The 20,379-nt window shown below is 40.0% G+C and overlaps 1 protein-coding gene across 1 annotated transcript; it reads right to left on the bottom strand.

Annotated features, from left to right (window-relative positions):
* Positions 1 to 2,329: 2,329 nt before the first annotated feature.
* LOC139309987 (vomeronasal type-2 receptor 26-like) lies at positions 2,330 to 19,792 on the bottom strand (the record flags this gene model as incomplete). The annotated part of the gene is made up of 6 exons (XM_070934170.1): positions 19,718 to 19,792; positions 19,361 to 19,468; positions 8,621 to 8,920; positions 5,257 to 5,484; positions 3,891 to 4,017; positions 2,330 to 3,210 (listed from the first exon to the last, which is right to left on the bottom strand). Coding segments are annotated over exons 1-6 (1,719 nt in total), but the record flags the coding sequence as incomplete, so codon positions are not given.
* Positions 19,793 to 20,379: the final 587 nt, after the last annotated feature.

The raw sequence follows: 20,379 nt of genomic DNA on the forward strand, positions 1-20,379 counted from the left end.
GCTGTTGTGCTTGAGGCGTAAAATATTCCTGAGCATCTTTTTTTTGTTCAGAAGTAAATATTTTATTATTATCTCCATCCTCAGTGTGTTTTATTGGGCCTTGCATACCAGCCCTGAATCCAGAGATTTGGAATGTTTCCAAAAATTTCCTTTCTTGTGCAATAGATTCTCTTTTCCAATTTCATTTTGGGAAAAAAAAATGTGTAGGTATCTTCAGTGCTTAGCCATCCTTTCCCCTTTCAATCAAATATTTCCTATCCTGCCAACCCAATCAGGGTTTCTTGGTCAATTTCATTGCTTTGCTTACATAATCTCTCCTGTCACCTTTCTCTTTGCAAGCAGGAACATCATACCACCATCTCCCACACAATCCTGGCCTCTTAGTTCCATTGTGGGGTCTATTAGTCTCAACTCTCCGCTGATAAGGCTCCCGCCTCCCACTCAACCCACTATGGAGGAATGGCTGGTGAATTTGGTAGAATAGCTGAAATGAATAAATTAACTTCTTTGATTAAAGAATGGAAATGATCTACATTAATTGATAACTAGAAGCCTCTTATACATTTCTTCATAAAAAAAATGTCAATAGAGAATATTTGTTGTTCAGGATTGAAATGAGGGATCCTTGGTTCCCCCTGAGCTTTCTTGCTTTCTTGCAGATGTTTCCTGACCCAAACTAATGACATCATCATTGTTAGTCACTCATGATAGTTATCAGCCCTGATGATGTTTCCCTCCCCCCCGAATGCCATCACTCTGCTTAACAACTAATTCCCAAAACACTGTCAAATAATGTATTACTATTATTCTTCTCTTCCTTACTACTATTTATCTCTTCCCACTTATTACTGTAACCATGTCTCTTGTATCTTTCAATTTATATTGTTTTTATTTGACAGCTTATTAGTATAATTTGACAGCTTATTAGTAACTCTGACTATCACTAAGTGTTGTATCTTTTTATTCTTGATGAATGTATTTTATTCTCCTTATGTACACTGAGAGCATATGCACCCTAGACAAATTCCTTGAGCGTCCAATCGCACTTGGCCAATAAAGAATTCTATTCTATGTTACCTAGTTTGGGATATGAAACTTCTGCAAGAAAACGAGCACGCATAGGGAGCACCAAGGACCCCACAAATAAAAAGAAATGAACTTCTGATCTATAGTTTTGATTGTTAGACAGAATAGATTATAGGGGAAAAATATTTTCTTCTACCTGTTTGGTAGATCTCAATAATTACAAATATTTTATTAGTGAATTAATGTCCCTTGGATTAAAAAAAACGTGACAACCATTTATGTTGCAGTTTTATTTTCCCCAATTGTTTGGCCTTATTTCTCTGAATCTGAGAGATTAAAAACACTTTTTCCTTTTGTAAAAGTAAGCTGTTCACCCCAGAGGTGGGTTTCATCAGGTTCTGACCGGTTCTGGAGAACCAGTAGGGGAAATTTTGAGTAATTTGGAGAACCAGTAAATACCACCTCTGATGGCCCCGCCCCCATCTATTCTCTGCCTCCTGAGTCCGATCTGATCGGGAGGAAATGGGGATTTTGTTGTAACCCTCCCCTGGAGTGGGGAGGGAATGGAGATTTTACAGTATCGTTCCCCTGCCACACCCACAAAGCCACACCCACAGAACCGGTAGTCAAAAATTTTGAATTCCACCACTGGTTCAGCCCTATTCAAAAACATAAATCGCAGGCACAGTGAAAAGCATTTATGGAATGGGGGGAGTCCAAGTCTTTTAATAGGGTACAGAAACAAATGATACAATAAATTGGTACCTGTGATACATCAGAAAGAAACCAATGAAAGAACGAAAGAGATTTATTACATTTGACAAGTGAACAATAGAAAAAATTGATTAGAGATTACTTTCCACATGTGGTAAATTTATGGGTTACATCATGCTCTTTCCAAGATGGATTAGTATCTTACTTAAAACTTGCAAATGTATTCAATTACTTTCAGAATACACTGACTAAGATTCAGTTGTTGAAAAGGCTGATTTTTTTCCCCATGAAAAAACAAAAGAAAAACATGCTTTCCTAAAATCTGAAAGGAGGTCAACACTGCCAGACTAAAATTCTATTAAAATCCTCACTTAAAGGCTAATAATGAAGCCCAAAATGCTAAATAATGCTACCAGACACAGGAATATAAAAACATGGAAATTAGGCTTAAGCAGGAGATCACTTCAAAAAGCAGCCTGATAGTGTTTTCTCCTGAAAAGTACCCAATGGGTGAGAATTATATTGGGTGGGAATTATATCCCCAGAACATCCACCAGCATCACTTTTTTACTTCACTTTTGAACATCAGTTGTTCCTTTGTATTCAGATCTGGCCTCAGCAAAATGATGTAACACTTAGGGATGAAGATGCAACCCAGCAGCCCAGCACTGGAAGCCAAGATGGAGAAGACCTGCACAGCCACCATGTATTTCCCTTTGGTGCTCAGATAGGTAGGCACAAAGGAGATCCAGACACTGCAAAAGACCAGCATGCTGAAGGTGATCAGCTTGGCTTCGTTGAAGGACCCAGGTAGATTCCTGGCCAGGAAGGCCACTATGAAGCAAATGGCAGCCTGAAAACCCATGTAACCAAGGGCAACATAAAACATAGTGACAGAGCCTTCATTGCACTGCAGAACAATCTCTCTAGGCTGGGAATACATGTCAGAATCAGGGAACGAAGGAAAGACTCCTAACCAGGTGAAACAAATGACAACCTGGACATTGGAACAAGAAATGATGATGGTGTTGGTCAGACTCTTGCCCAGCCACCCTCTCACTCTGTTTCCTGGCTTTGTGGCCAGGAAGGCCAGCACCACCATGACTGTTTTGGCCAAGACGGAAGACACAGCAATTGAGAAGATGATGTTGAAAATTGTTTGTCGGAGAAGGCAGGTGGTTCTCCTTGGCCGACCAATGAAGAGAAAGGAAGTCAAGAAGCAAAGAAGAAGGGAGACCAGGAGGATATAGGAGAGGTCCCGGTTGTTGGCTTTGACAATTGGAGTTTCTTGGAATTTAATGAAGATTCCCAGGACTAAAACTGTGGTTAAGATCAGGAATAGGGCAAAGAAAGTAAGAATAATTCCCAAATACTCTTGATGGGACAAAAAAGTGACAGTTTTGAGGATACACTGATCTCGATGCTTGTTCTGATACTGATTGTCTGGACATCTGGTGCAGTGGTCTGCATCTATAGAAGACAAATGTAATATTTACCATGCATTTATAGGATGGGAGTTAGATTTTGAAATCAGGAAGCCCACATCTGAATTTGTGTGTGTATTCATCTGCAGGGGATGGGAAGCAGAGAGAAAAAAATAGGAGTATGTGTATACTTGTGCTTCTTTGCATTAGTATGTGTCTCAAGTTGATAAAGTGTAGCTAGATTAGGGGCAGAATTTGAGAGGAGACAATTCTAGGAAGCAAAAGGGGAGAAGGGACAACCATCTACATCAGGGGTGTCAAACTTAATTTCATTTGAGGACTGCATCAGGGCTATGGTTGACCTTTGGGGGGGAGTCAGGCTTGGCTGACTGGGTGGGTGTGGCCAACTGGGTGGGTGTGGCAAGCTTGACATCACTCCAAAAACTGCCAGCAAGTTTCCTCTTTCCATTGGGTAGACTGTGCCAAAGCCACGCTGGCCTGGTCTTTCCTCTTCTCATTGGCTAGACCAGTTGGGTAGACCATCTGCAAAACTGATTAGTTATGAAATGAATTATAGTGTTGGAATGGGATTGTCAGGTCCCATAGCTTATCTTCCCCAATACTTATCCCCCAATACTTAGAAGATATTACTAATATCTTCTTAGCAAACGTCTGCAGGAATCTTTGCTCCTATCCCAAGAACTGTTTTGATTCCCATTTACCCACCTTCTTGGGTGGAAATGCTCCCTTCTGCACAAGGGACGCAGTTGTAGCAACAGATTGGTTTTCCTTCCTGGACCACCTTGAAATAGCCAGGTTGACAAGGCTCCACACACTGGGAGTGAGGCAAGGGCTGAAAGTGAACAGAATTTGCATTCAGAAGCATCTGCAAAACTGATAGTTATGAAATGAATTACAGTGTTGGAATGGGATTATCAGGTCCCATAGCTTATCTCATCTCCAGAGAAGAGCAGCAGCATTGCCTTGGAGACCGGCATTTATCACCTCCTCGGCCTGAGTATCTCATAATATCTTTACACTTCGAGATTAGCTTGGTGATGTATTGGGCTTTGGGAGGGGCTATCTCTTCACTTTACTGCTTTGAGTGGGAAACTTAATTCCTGCCTAGATCACTTGCTATCACAATCTTCCAATAAAAGTTTCCTTTTGAAATGGCTTTTGTTTCATGAGTACTGCTTTCTTGAGAGGACTGGAGAGGCAGGGCCTTACAGGGACCAGCAAAAGAGGTATGTGCAAAATGGACTAGAAGTGGACCATTCTGTTTCTCCTCTGGGCCATGTGGTGGTGGCCACTCCAGAGAATTTTCTAAAAAGTTACTCTTGAAACTGGAAGCATGATAGTCAGACATGCTTCCATTTTGGAGGACTGTCTTTGGAAGGCTGTCAGAGAAACTTTCGGAAAAACAGATCATATGGAGGGGAAATTCTGATGATGGGTTTTGCACTTTTCTTCTACCAAATAAGGTCAAATTCTTGAATGTATATATGTCCAAATGAACATGTGTAACTCAATTGATTTTAATTCTCCCCTCCTCTTAAATCCTGCTTCCATTTCCCTCCATCCCCACATTTTTTTTTCCACAGACCAAAGTCTTGTACTGTATAAGTCATGAAGTATCTTTTCCTTTGCTGGTTATAAATGAAAGAATATAATTCTGAAGCATGAATTTGAAGGCAGTCAGTCTTATATATAGTTTGGGATGGAGGGTTACCCTGATTGAGATGACGGACAAAACTACTGTGTTTCCCCCAAAATAAGACCCTGTCTTATATTTTTTTAAACCCCAAAATCAGTGCTTGGCCTTATTTTCGGGGAGGTCTTACTATTTTGGGGTGTGTGGAGCAAGACGGGCTCCTCTTGCTGATTTCCAGCTCTGTCTCCCTAACTCTAACTAGAGGAAATGGCGAGGACTGTCTGCGCATGTGCTTAAATATCTTTTGGGAGGGCTTATTTTTATTTGGGGGGGGACTTATTTTTGTGCATGCACTCAAAAACCTGATTGGACTTATTATCAGGGAATGTCTTATTTTCAGGGAAACACGGTAAAGAGATGGGACACCTCTTCCTCTACCTGATTGAGCCACTGAGGGCTCGTGATAGCTTCCTTGTTGATGCTGAATTTGACTCCAATGGTTCCTTCTCTGTCCAGACTCCCAAATTTCACTCTGGTGGTCGACTTATTTGGAAACCACACCCAGCTCACAATGTCAAAGTCAGCCATCAAATCTCCATTTCTATCCAAATACATTCCTTCTATGGTGTTGTTGTAGATCTGAGGATTCTTCAGGAAATGGTGAAGCTACAGAATATAAGGAAAAAGGTTTTTACACAACTGGAATCATCTAAACAAGTTGATGTACAGAGATATAAGGAATTTGGCTTATTGAGCTGCAGCCTGTTTTCTTCTCAGGACAATCTGCATAGATTTGTCCTTCAGGTACCAATGGCGGATGTTTTCTTTCCAACATCTGGCATTCCCAACTAGCCCATATTTTCTTGTTTTCTTGTTTTATTTCTCCCCTTAGTTCTCTTGAAGATAAGCAGATGGCAGAAGGGCAGAAGAAGGGAAATCCATTACCTATAAATATATTTGCTTACATTATCTGTTGCTTATCCATGAGTTTTCCCCTCCTCCCTGAGATGTCCAGAATAGCTATAGATACATTCTTTTGTCTACAGAGATTTATCTTAACATTATTTGGAGAGTTTCTCCTGTGCACATTGAATAACAAACAACGCAGTGAGCTTTGATTATTTATTTTGGGTCCTGTGTTTTGATTCCACAAGAGAGATAGATTAACAGAGTTGGAAGGGACCTTGTAGGTCATCTAGTCCAACCCCCTGCCCATACAGGAGACCCTACACCATTTCTGACAAATGGCAGTCCAATCTCTTCTTGAAGGCTTCCAATGATGAAGTTCCCACAACTTCTGAAGGCAAGCTGTTCCATTGGTTGATTGTTCACACTGTCAGAAAATGTCTCCTTATTATAGGAGACACAGCATCAGTTTGTACAACTCAGTCCTGGAAATATAATAATTCAATAATTATAATAATAATTTAACAAAGTTGGAAGGGGCCTTGGAGGTCTTCTAGTCCAACCCTCTGCTTAGGCAGGAAACCCTACACCACTTCAGACAAATGGTTATCTATTCTCTTCTTATAAACTTCCTGTGTTATGAATTAGCTTTAAGAAACTGGGAAGCAAATGTCAATATTTATAATTGACTCTTCCATCTGCTCATTATCTGAAAAAGCTTGAACACTGATTCTAAGAGAAATCTTGAATATTGATTCTGGCACTCTTCAGGTGATTTTACAAGAATATACACTGATAATTGTAATATTAAATACAATGTAGTGTTACATTATAATAAATTGGGAGATAATCCAAAATCCCTTTCCACAAGCATCAAATTCTAGAATCTGAAGAAAGAAAAGCTCAAAGCACATGAAGTAAAATACATGAAGTAAATAATTCTAGTGGTGTGTGACAACATAGCCAAGATATAATTTGCCATTCAGCAATGCCAGAGGCCAAATGTAAAAAGAAAGAGTAATTCAATATTTAATGTTACATGTAATAACAGCGGCAACGGAATTACGTATGCACAAAATTGGAAAAACGAAAGTATACCGACAGAGGAAATGGTAGTAAAGAAAATATTAGAATGTGCCAAAATGGACAGGTTAACGATGGAAATTAAAGACAAAGGAGAAACAGCGTATTACTTAATATGGGGCCTATGGAATAATTATCTAGATAATTGATGCAAAATTAATGATGAAAGAGTGTCAATAAGCTAGAAACGAATACAGGTATAAAACTATATAGAAGAATACATATTGCAAGCAATATTATTATTAGACTGTGCATAACTGCAAATTAAAATATATAGATTGCTAAATCTATATATAGAATTTTGTTATCACTATGGAAACAATAGATATAAGTATAATATATAATATCAAGTTTCTTTTTTTTCCTACAGACTATACTGTATGATTAAGAGAAAAATCATCGTAATTAGGATGTATAACATTATATATATTTATAAACGTGCTGATACAACCAGTATATCCTTTTGCCTTTCAGCTCCAATCCAGGAGCCCTCAAGCAACCGCATTCATGACAAACCATTTTATATCAAACTTATATTTTTAAAAGGTATACTAGTATAGATCTATTTCAAGCTATTTAGCTCTCATCAGCTACTCTCCCTTTATTACTTTATCAGCAAAAGTATAAATTTGGTATAATTAATATATATAACTTGTGGCTCAGAAGGTTAATTCAACTGCCTAACATGCAGGAATCCAAGTTCGTAAGGGTATGGCTAGCTGATGAAAGCTAAAGAGCTTGAAATAGATCTATACTAGTCTCCCTTTATTTCTTTATCAGCAAAATATAAATTTGGTAAAAAATTATTTGTCGTGAATGCGACTGCTTGAGGGCTCCTGGATTGGAGCTGAAAGGTGTAAAGTGAGCAGAATGCCCCCTCCCATATGTTGGGGTAGACCAGGTGTCTCGATAGAAAAACATTTTATATGTATGTATGTATGTATGTATGTATGTGTGTGTGTGTGTGTATGTGTGTGTATGTGTGTGTGTATATATATACCCCCACAATCTGGGTCCTCATTTGACCTAACTTACAAAGGATGGAAGGCTGAGTCAACCTTGAGCCTGGTGAGATTCGAACTTACATTAATTGCAGGCTGCTGAATGTTAATAAGAGGCTTTAGTCTGCTGTGCCACCACCAGGCTCTCTATATATATAAAAGAGGAGGACAAGGGATCTTATGAAAGAAAATGATTCATAAAAGGTATTTCTTTCTCAATGTATATGACATTTCTCAAAGAGTGTTTCATGATGTTCATCATCTAGATGTCGCCCTTAGCAACATACATGGAACTGATAACGAAATACCTGCCATGGTTGAATGTTTTCAACTTCCACCTTGTCTTTTCTCTCCATCCTTGTCCTCTGGGATTGGGGTGAATTGACCACATTTAAGGCATGTGCCACAATCTGGATGGCATTGTAAGTTAAGGAGCTATCTAGAGAGAAGGTCTTTTCAATCTCCTGCTGAGGTAGAGTCTCCAAGTTCTCTTTCTCTGTACACCTTGTCCAGCCTTTCACAGACAAGGCAGGCTTCCCATATGAACAGTGAAATTTCTTAGTCATAAATGCTTTGATAATATAATAGAAATCTCGGAAATCGTCAAATTTGGTTCTTTGGCTGGTCTGGATAAGAAAAGAAAAAATAATATGGGTGTATCTGAAAGAGAAACTATTATATGATAATTCAATGGTGAGATCCCACAAAGCGGTTGTGATCCAAACTTTCCCTTCAATAGGCAAGGAATTTAACATGTTTTCTAGGAAAAAGGCTCCCTCGATGAACGTAAACTCTGAGTAATAAACCAATACATTGATTTGGGCCCACAGGTTGAAAACAGAAATCTGATACTTGACGTTCTCATCTTTTAATAATACGATTTGTGAAAAAACAACACAGATGCCATTCTGAGCCAGCACAGGAATGAAGGTCCTAAGGAAATATTCTCCATTATCAGTTTCTGCAGCAAAGACGCCAATGAATGTCCATCGAAAATACAGCAGCAGTTTAACAACTCCCAGGTTTTGAGCACCTTCTTTGGGGACGGTCCGGTAGAAAAAAGGTAACTGAGTTTTATCACTCAGGATCGGTGAAATAAAAGTGTAGCTGATCTGGAGTGAAAAAAAGGGAGATTTATGTTTTATTTGGGGCTTTTACTATCCTGCTCTATGGAGTAGAGAGTTGGTCTCTGACAGAAAACCACTTGTAGAATTGAGAAGCATTTGAAATGGAGATTTACAGATGGCTGTTACGTATCAACTGGGTTAACAAAAATCACAAATAAGGAGGTGATAAACCACCTGGGAAAGCCAAGGGAAATCATCAAAGCCATTAAAAAGCAAAAGTTAGAATATTTTGGACATGTAATGCAACACCCCAAAAAATACAGCATCCTTCACTTAATCCTCCAGGGAAAGATTGAAGGCAAATGAGGTCCAGGCAGAAGAAGAACATCATGGCTTCAAAACCTAACAGACTGGTTTGGACAAAACTCAGCAGCATTTTTTCATGTGGCAGTTGACAAAAATAGGATTGGCAACATGATCACCAACGTCCGATGACGGATATGGCAGAAGAAGAAGACCTATTAAATCCTGAAATAATAATGTCAGAGCTTAGGTAGTGGCTGGAAGATTCCAGCCTACCTTGGTGGATTTAATAGGGGATCAGAAATGCAGAAAATGTAACAATGGATGTTAAGAAGAAATCCAGATCTCATTTTCTAAAACGATGATGCTTCCTCAGAGCCTGCACAGTGCAAGATCTGAGCAACGTGAAACATTACAAATTAATATTTGTACTCAATTTATAACTGTTAATTATGGTTGTAACAATATTTGTTCTTGTCTCTTGTATCTTAATCCATGTTTAATTAACATTTCTAAGGAGAAAATCTCCTTGAACTGCTCTGGAATAAACTTGCAGCCATTCACTGGCTCTGTACCTGTGGGATTTTGTAGATGCCCAATATGGCAGCCATTAGGATGGATATATCAGAGTTGGTCTCTTCCAGGAGAACCAGAATATTTCTCTTCCTTCCGCAGCTGTAGTTGGGAACATTGGCCTCTCCGGTCGAAAGCAAATCCAACAGACCATCCAATGTCAACATTTTGTCTCGAAAGTTGTCATGGAGGTAATAACCCAGGGTGAGGTTGGGCAAGAGAAGAGGATCTTTGTTGATTTCCTGAATGGCAAAAAGGAAGGACAGAATTTTCCAGTATATCACACCTGTTTTCCTGAAAAGATACATGGATTTTGCCATGATGTTACATTCAGTGAAATCACCAACCTAGAACTAAGGAGAAATTTCCTGACAGTGAAAGCAATTAACTGGTAGAAGGGCTTCCTTCCCGAAGTTGTGATGCTCCATCACTGGAGGTTTATAAGAAGAGATTGGACCGGAATGGTTTAGGGTCTCCTACTTGTGCAGGGGATTAGACTAGAAGACCTCCAAGGTCTTCCCATCCAAATCTGTTATTCTGTAAATGCATTTCATATGTGCTATTGTGACTGCACAGGTTTTTGTCCCCAAAGTTCCTCTTCTCTACTTAGATTATTTGAAAGTCAAAACAGACACACTCCAGACAATCTGGGCACTGTTGTCACTTGCACTATTCGCTCAAACTCAGTTTGAGAAGTCAAAAAACATCCCAGGAAAAGATTTTGAGACACCATGTCTGAAAATGTAGCTCAGAAATCTGCATGGACCTCACCATGTAGGAACCAGGATTTGAGATTCCATCAAAGGGCCATTATGCATTTATTACATTTTTAAAGTGTGCATGTATGGGTGTATATGAGACGGAATGTGTGAATGAAGTTGGGGCAGAAAAGAAAGCATTTAAGAATTGAACAGAAGTACCAGCTTTCCCATTTTCTCTTGAGTAAATGGTCTCGATCCCTGTTTGCTTGAGAGACCAGATAGAGAAAACAGATGGCCTGCTCAAAGCACTTTGGTATCAGTGGAACCAGAGGTGAATCAAGAAGGAGCATCTGAAGATGCCCATGTCCAGATCAGGGAAACAACAACTAGCTGTGGTGAGTTTGGAGAAATCCATGGATCATTGAAGAAAACAATAGCAGAGAATTTGGGAGAAAGACTGGAGGCACCCAGGAGCCAACTGCTGATGTCTTTGGAATTGTGGGTTCTATCTTTCTGGAAAATTTATTCATTCAATTTATTAAGATTTATGAGGCATGCCAAACTACTACTGTACAATAGCATTGTAGTTTCCTGGCTACTGTAGCAACACCAGATACTAATAATAATATTAGATTTACATGTCGCCGATCTTGTCCAAAGGAGACTCTGATAGCTATCTTCTAGAAAAGACTCAGAAAAGAAATCAGCCTTTTCTGAATTGGGATTGACCAATTAGAGCCTCCTGTCCTTTTCTTTGATGGCCATGCTGAGACCATAAACATGACCTCCCAAGCTAATCACCTTGAAAGATGAAAGCAAGTTGTCCATGTAGGGATCAGTTGGACAAGGGTGCTGAGCATTAAAGCTTGCTTTAATTTCATCTGCTGAATGTGTTCCACTTCATGCTGTGTGTATACAGATGTGACTGTCGATTTAACTAACTAACCTCACTCTGTCAAGGACCTAGGAGTACTCATCTCAAATGATCTATGCCCTAGAGCTCACTGTAACAGCATTGCCAAAAGGCATTAAGACCTAAGCATAGTAAACAAAATTGTCTGCTACAAAGTCCTACCTGTCAATGACTACTTCAGCTTCAACCACAATAATACACATGCAAACAATACATACAAACTTAAGATAAACTGCTCCAAACTCGATTGCAGAAAATACGACTTCAGCAACAGAGTGGTCAATGCCTCGAATGCACTACCTGACTCTGTGGTTACTTCCCCAAAACCCAAAAACCTTTAACCTTAAACTGTCTACCGTGGACCTCACTCTTTTCCTAAGAGGTCTGTACGGGGGCATGCATAAGCGCACCAGCGTGCCTACCATCCCTGTCCTACCATCCCCATTTATTTGTACTCATCTCCTGTGTTCATGTCTATGCTTAGACCACTTTTCTCGTACATGTTTGACAAACTAAATAAAATAAAAAAATAAAATAAAATAAAACCTCACTGCCTTCCTCCGTCCCCATTTTTCCTCAAAGGAAATGTAACATAACATCAATCAACATAATGAGACTTACCGATAAACCTTTTTAGAAGGACTCAAACTGAAATTCTGCAGCTCAGGTTGTAGATTATTTGTTCCAAATATGAGCCCACCAATGAGATGATCTCCTGGCCTGTAATGATTGAGTGGGTCTCTAGCATCCCTTTCCAAAGTCAAGAAGCACTTGGTGCCGAGCATCCCACAGGCTGCCTGGGGAAACAAAAGCTCCATCAGAAGCAGAAGCAGTGGGTTCATTTCTGGGTTAGCCGAAGGAATCCCCTGCCTTGCATCTGATCTCAGAATCAGTAGAGCAGAAGCATTTGGAGACGGTGAAAGCAGATTGCTGCAAGACTGACTTTTCTAATATAATATGAAGTCCAGAGAGAACTTCCCCAATGATGGAAACTGGACCAATGCAGAAGCAGAGCTCCTGGTGTCCATGAAGCTCAGTCCAGCTTTCCAGGGTGACAAGACAACTTATACACTAACTTTCCTGATGCTGAATGTGTTGCTGCTGAGTCTGTTGACCTCCTTCAGACAATTTCCAGAGGGAAAAAGAATCCCTTGACATTTAGCAAGAAGGCAAGAAAGAAATCACTATCATTCTAATAATTAGCTGGGGAAGTAGGAGTTTTGCAAAGTCCTCCCTGCAGGGTGAACTGGGATCCAACTGAAAAAGTCCCAATGTAACTCAATGTAATGGATTCCCAGAAAGCATCCACAACCAAATTGTTCTGTGGGCATTTGGGACACCTATCATTCTGCTGGGTTGATTTCCAGTTGTTTTTCTTTTATGCTATTATATGTGACTGGTTTATTTTATAAAGCTGTGCTTTTGACGTGATGAATTTACTGTTTTCTTACTGTGGACTTTTGAATATTATGATGCTGATGTGGCCTTAGACTTACTGTGCATTCCTTATTATTCAGAACTTTATGTTTTAGGGTGGATCCTTTATTTTTTTATTGTGAGCTGCTGTGCATCTGTCTGGAATTGAATGCATACAAATCAAATAGATGTCCAGATGTCCGTCCATCCATCCATCCATCCATCCATCCATCCATTCGTGTAACATATCCCTTTTCTACCTGGAAGAGTCAAAGAAAAGAGTCAAAGAGTTTCTAAGAAATTTCTCCCTTTCTATATAACCTCAAACAGAGATGCTCAACATGAGATATCTCTGGTTCTTTCATACTGATCCAGCAGGTAGAAAAGTCTATCTGTACCCCTCTGCCAAAATGAAAATCTCATGAGTAGCATTTCACCCTGAGTCTTAAATACTTTGCTTCCATAAATATCTCCTGCAAATCATGAATTTTGATTGTCCCTAGAAATGGTTCCATCCAGGAAAGGAGATTCCAATAAAACCTCATCCTTTCCTTTCCTTTTGTTAGGGTGTGTGTAAAAAGTATTTGTTGCTTGTGCAACGAGCAGAGCAGAAACACACAGGGAAGGAGATAAACGTCCAGCTCGTGTGAGAAAAATACTTTATAGATAACAAGCAGTCTCAGTGTAAAACAGTCCAAGGTCATAAACAGTAATATCAGTCCAGTAAGTATCTTCCCTTACCAAAGCAAACAGACTTTAGTAACTCTTGGTATACAGTACCATATAACAGACGCAGTAAGCAACAGGATACAATCAGGTATCAATCCGGAAGAAGCAGGAAGAACCAAGAAGAACGAACGCTTCTCTGTGCTGCTTATTTATGCACTGTAGCCTAATTACAGGGTTCAGCAAACCCTGATTACGTGGCTCAGTTGTTTCTTAAAGAAACAGATATTGCCTGACCAACAAGTTAGGAGTAAGCTGCAAGCTGAACCTAACATTCTCCCCATTGGGCAGGACAATATACACAATAGATACAGAAACAAAAATACACATCCAAATCATACATTGTACAGTGGTATCAGTCACATTTCAGATTCTTAATCCAAATCTTTCACAACAATTGGTGTGTTTAATGGCATCTTGCGCTTTGGTAAAGTTGTCGGCAATATTGTCCTCTGATGCGCAATATTCCAATGTAATCATGTTATCCTTAACACATTGCCGAACATTCAGATAACGTATATCAGTATATTTAGTCCTTGTCTTTACAGCAAGATTTGTTGCCATTTTAATGGCTGCCTGGTTATCTTCATAAACCGTAATAGGATAATCCATTTTGAATCCAATATCTTCCATCAACTGTTTATAATAAATCAGTTCAGTACATGTAAGTGATAGACAAGAAAACTCCGCTTCCATGGTAGACAAACTGATGTGTTTCTGGCGAATTGATTTCCATCCAATCAGGCAGTTATCCAACATGATTGCTATTCCAGACGTAGATTTTCTGGCAAAACTGGCATCAGCATATGCCTTTAATATCATATTGGCATTTGGTTCTAAATACATAGCAAAATGCAATGTTCTTTTAAGATACCTAAGAACACGTTTAGCAGCCTGCCAATGCCTATCAGTAGGCTCTGAACTATATTGTGCTAGTTGATTAACACTAAAAGCTATATCAGGCCGTGTCCAGTTGCTCAAATACGACAAACTGCCTATTAATGATTGATACAGTTCTTTACTGAACTGTGGACTCTGCAAACTATCCTGCTGGAATTCCTGTGCCATAGGAGTCTTGGCAGGTTTACATAATTCCATCCCATATTTTTTCAACAATTTGCAGATCTTATTGGACTGTGAAATTTTAAATCCTCTAGATGTTTTCAGGATATCAAGCCCTAGATAATGCCGTATATGTCCTAGATTTCTAAGTTTAAATTTTGTTTGCAACTGACTGATAATCTCTCTGGCCTCAGCGTCAGTTCTGGTAATTATGGCAATGTCGTCTGTAAAGAGTAACAAGAATGAAACACATCCATCCTGTTCTTTTTTAAACAGACATTTATCTGCTACGCCCTCATAGAACCCAATGTTATGTAATTCCTGCACTATACATTGGTTCCACTCGTAACCTGATTGCCTTAAACCATATAGGCTTTTCTGTAGCCTCCAACACTCAATTCTATCCTGTGTATCATAACCAGGAGGTTTCTTCATATATATTGTATGCCTCAACGGAGCGTTCAAGTAAGCTGTCTCGACATCTATGAGTAATAGAGCATTTATTTCTAGCTGCCCAAACAAGCATCGTTCTCAAAGTGCTCGCTCGTAGACTTGGAGCAAAAACCTCATCATAGTCTCTATCTGTCTGTGAGAACCCTTGTGCAACAAGCCGAGCTTTATGGGTTACTATCCCATCTACACTTTTCTTTACCTTATAGACCCACCTACAGCCTATAAGTTTCTCATTTGGTGGTTTTCTTACAACTTCATAGATACCAAGCCTCTTCAAAGAATCAATTTCTCTATCCATTGCCTCTTGCCAGGCTTTTTGCTCCTTTTCTGGATATAATTTTATATCATGATAACTGGATGGTTCGATATCTACTTGGCAAACCACTGTGGCTTTATAGCGATCTGGTGGATGCCGGTCCCTGGAAGATCGTCTAGGCATAACAGGACTAACATCAGGTATATTGGGTTCATCCTCCCCTAACCCTGATTCCTGTTCCTGTTCTTCCACCTTAATAGATGGTTTATCATCCATCTCAGATGAACTATCATCAGGAATATGGTCTACCTTAACATCTACATCTGTAAAACCATAGACTGCTTTTTCTAACCTGTCCCAGCCTTCATGTTCTAGGAATTTAGCATTAGCGCTACACAAAACTTTTGTTGTTCCTTTTTCCCAGAACCTATAGGACCTATGGTTAGCCTCATAGCCAACAAAAATCATTTTCTTTGCTCTCTGTTGGTCCTTCCTTCTCTGACTAACTGGTATATGCACTCAGGCTGGTGCACCAAAAGTATGTATATAACTTAAATCAGGCTTCCTCCCGTGCCATAAAGTAAAAGGAATTTTTCCTGTAGAGGAGTGCACCACATTATTTAAAATATGATTGGCACATAGTATTGCTTCTCCCCACAATTTATCAGGTAAACAAGCATCAGCCAGCATAGTCCTAGTCATAGCTTGTAGGGTCTGGCCTCTTCGTTCAATATATGCATTATGTTCTGGCCGAAAAGGGGCAGAACGTTTATGCTGTATCCCAGCATCGTTCAAAAACTTAGCCAACTGATGGTTAGTAAACTCAGTTCCATTGTCAGTAACAATGCATTTCACCTTAAACCTCTGCTTCCTTTCAACAAAACGAAGCCAGTTTGTGATACATTGAAACGTATCACTTTTGGACTTCATAAGGTAGCAAAAACCATATCTGGTAAAGTGATCAACTATACTTAAAATATAGCATGCTCCCCCTAAACTGGGTTTCTTTGGCCCTATTAAGTCTAAAAAGACTACCTCCAAAGGTTTAGTTGTTTTAAACCCATTGCAGCGGTTTGCAGGTGTAACTTTACTTTTATGCTGGTTACAAGTATTACAATTCAGGTATTTGCTGCAAGCCCTTAACTTGATGCCTTTAGACTGCTTAACAGTCGAATTCAACAACCTGAAATTCAGATGACCAAGCCTTCTATGTAGTAAATGTACGCATTCATCATGAGGCTTTACATTTCCAAATTTAGCTTTTGACTGAACTAACAGTAATGACTTATCCCTAATAACAAATAAGTCGTCTTCTAATTCTGCAGTAACTACAGTGCCTTCACATTCCAGCAAACATTTGTTGTTTTTAAAAGTTACTGTAAACCCAGAATGTATTAATGACTTTACAGATAAAAGGTTATATTTCAAACTAGGGATATAAAGCATGGGTAAAGGGTGCTTACTAATAGAACATTGAACAAGTCCCTCCCCAGCTACAGTCACATTCCAGCCATTAGCTAATTTGACCTTTTTAGTACTTTTCTTCATATTTAGAAACAGTTTTCTGTTTTTTGTTATTGATTGAGAGGCACCGCTATCAATCACCCACCAATCATCTTTTATATTATTAGATGAACTGGTTGCTAAATTACACCCTTTCCTGGGTTTAGCAGAGTTTCTAGCAGATACTTTCTTATTTTTACAATATTTTGCAATGTGCCCCTTAGCCCCACATGCATAACAGCGTTTCACAATATTAACATTCTCATATACAGCTTCCACCTTTGGTTGCTGTTGCATCCTTAACTGGTCTCGTTCTTGCCTACGTTTGGCCTCATCCAGTAACCTACCAGTTATACTGGCCAATGTTAGTTCATCTCTAGACAATACTTCTAATGATGAAACAAAAGAGTCATAACTGTCATCCAACGATGAAAGAATAATATAAACTTGCTGCAGTTCAGTAAACACAAGGTCTTTCTCATGTAGCTCCTGGAAAAGCCCTGTCATGGAGTCCAGGTGAGCCATCATGTCTCCTCCTTTCTGAAGATGTAAGCGAAATAATTTCCGTGTCAAGTAGATATGGACACCCACAGAGTCACGAACGTAGAGCTTCTTTAGCTTTGACCAACACCTTGCAGCAGACTCTTCGCCCCGGAAATGGACAAGTTGCTGGTCTCCCAGTGTCAGGCCAATGATGCATAAAGCACGCTCGTTGTCCCTGTGAAACTTCGCTATCTTTTTGGCATCTTCTTCGTCAGCAGCATTCAGTGCAGTTATGTCCGGTGGATTATTAACCACGTCCCACAGTCCTTCTTTTCGCAAAAGTAGACAGCATTTTGTGGACCAGGTAACATAGTTTGTTCCATCCAACCGGATTATAGTAGAATAACTTGTACCTTGCTCAAAAACCATCATCTTGACTACTACACCCACTGCCTGCACTTCTCACTTCCACAAAAACAAATTAAAGAGCCCTGGAACGTTCTGGGCCCATAACCAATGTTAGGGTGTGTGTAAAAAGTATTTGTTGCTTGTGCAACGAGCAGAGCAGAAACACACAGGGAAGGAGATAAACGTCCAGCTCGTGTGAGAAAAATACTTTATAGATAACAAGCAGTCTCAGTGTAAAACAGTCCAAGGTCATAAACAGTAATATCAGTCCAGTAAGTATCTTCCCTTACCAAAGCAAACAGACTTTAGTAACTCTTGGTATACAGTACCATATAACAGACGCAGTAAGCAACAGGATACAATCAGGTATCAATCCGGAAGAAGCAGGAAGAACCAGGAAGAACGAACGCTTCTCTGTGCTGCTTATTTATGCACTGTAGCCTAATTACAGGGTTCAGCAAACCCTGATTACGTGGCTCAGTTGTTTCTTAAAGAAACAGATATTGCCTGACCAACAAGTTAGGAGTAAGCTGCAAGCTGAACCTAACACCTTTCCTTTCCTTTCCTTTCCTTTCCTTTCCTTTCCTTTCCTTTCCTTTCCTTTCCTTTCCTTTCCTTTCCTTTCCTTTCCTTTCCTTTCCTTTCCTTCCCTTCCCTTCACTCCACTCCCCTCCTCTTTCCTCTCCTTCCCTTCTTTCCTGTAGGTATCTTTGTCCACTTTAATCCACTCCATCAAAAGTTTAACTCCAACAGTGAATCTGATGGAAGAAGAATCTGCTGTCAACTCAGAAAGGATCTCTGGCCTGCTCTGCGGTGAGGCAGCATGTCAGTCAATACAAAAGCACATTCCAGCCATATCTCTGTTAAGGCTGTCTCCATGTTGATCTACAGTGGCCAGAGAGGAGTGATTGCTACAACCTGAAAAATTGCTTCGATGGAGAATGTGACTGATGACACAACTTGGGGGGGAGGGGGAAAACAGGGTCAGAGCTGGAATGTAAATTAAGTGGGGTCAGAGTTGGCTTCACTTGGAACGTGCTGACATGAAACTCCTAATGAATAATTAGATTTCTTTTGAAGCTTGGCTTGAGGCTCATGATTTAATTAGGGCATCGGTTGGAATCCTGACATCTGCTTTATGGTAAACCCTATTTTGCTCTTTTGAAATACTGAAAAAGACACCAAATTTCCTGTGGATCACCCTTCAAACATCAACTGAGATGACAGCATAGCTAAGATTGAATCTCTGCTATCAAGAAAATTTGGGGATCATTGTAGTTTCCGTTTGCCTTGTTTCTATTTTTGGTAACAGGTTTAATCTTGGGAATCATTTAATTCCCAAAAACTCACTTACTGAAAGCCAATATTCAGGATCTCCTCTATTTTATTTATTTATGTACCGTATTTTTTGGAGTATAAGGCACACCTTTTTCCACCAAAAAAGAGGGTGAAAATCTGGGTTCTTCTTATACTCGGAATGTAGCCCCACCCAGCTTCTCAAACAGAGGTTTTAGAAGCTGAAAAAAGCATGAGAAATGAAGCTTCAGAAAAGAAGCCTCCAAACAGAGCTTCAGAGGCTTTTTTTTCTGAAACTCTGTCAGAGGCTTTCAGAGGCAGGAAAAAAAGTTTTTATTTTGAAATATGGTTTACGGAGTCACCATCTTGCTCCCAATAATCCTTTTACTGACCTCAGAAGGATGCAAGGCTGAAGCATTCTTGAGCCCATCAGGATTGAAGTCCTGCTGAAAGATCCGATATCTCAAGGTCACCAGCTGGGGAAGTCCGAGGCAGACAGACTGTTCCAAAAACAAAGAAAGTTCAAATGCATGGTGGACAATGGACAATGGGAGGTCCAGGGGGGGAAGGGAAAGTTTTCCTATTCTATTTTGACAGGAAATCATTAGAACTGGCTTTTCTCCTGTGCCTACATGGAATCTTCAGTAAAGTTACCTTATTTTTCGGAGTATAAGATGCATTTCCCCCCCTCTCCCAAAAGAGGCTGATAACTTGGGTGCATCTTATACTCCGAATGTAGCCCCACCCACCAGCCGGCCCTCACCCTTCAGACTCAGCACGTCCTCTTCCTGGCTGCAGAGATTGCCGCAGACAATGGCTCTCATTTTCACTCTCCAAATGCTCCCTTTGAGAGCCATTCAAGGCTGTGGGGATTGCCAAAACACATCGCCGCTGATCGCTGCCTGTGCACATTGTGTTTTTGGCCTCTGTGCATCACGTTTTAGATTTCAGCATGCCCCATTTTTGGCTTCTGCACATCATGTTTTCGGGTAGCGATGGGTGGCGATGTGCTTTTTACGATCCCTGCAGCCATGAACAGCTCTCAAATGGAGCGTTTGGAGGCTGAAAACGTGAGGCGCGGAGCCCAAAATGGCAACCCATTTTGCCAAAGCTACTGCCTTGTCTTACTGCTTCTGCGCTTCACCTGCTTTACTAAGTGGAGCTCCCTCTGACAATCAGCTGTGCTTTTTAAGCTGTTTATCAGCCCCAGTGCACACTCACAACCAGCCGACTAATGTGTGCTAAACAAGTGAACTAATGTGTGCTAAAGATGACCAGGCTCAGGACGCTAGTCAGATGAATACCTGTTAGGCAGAGGCAGAATTTTTTTTCTATTTTCCTTCCCAAAAACTTAGGAGCCTCTGATACTCCAGAATGTCTTATACTCCAAAAAATATGGTATATTCTTGGT

This window comes from Pituophis catenifer, unplaced genomic scaffold, assembly GCF_029215685.1.
Source record: "Pituophis catenifer annectens isolate HBS135680 unplaced genomic scaffold, rPitCat1.0.hap2 SCAF_2, whole genome shotgun sequence".
NCBI lineage: Eukaryota > Metazoa > Chordata > Lepidosauria > Squamata > Colubridae > Pituophis > Pituophis catenifer.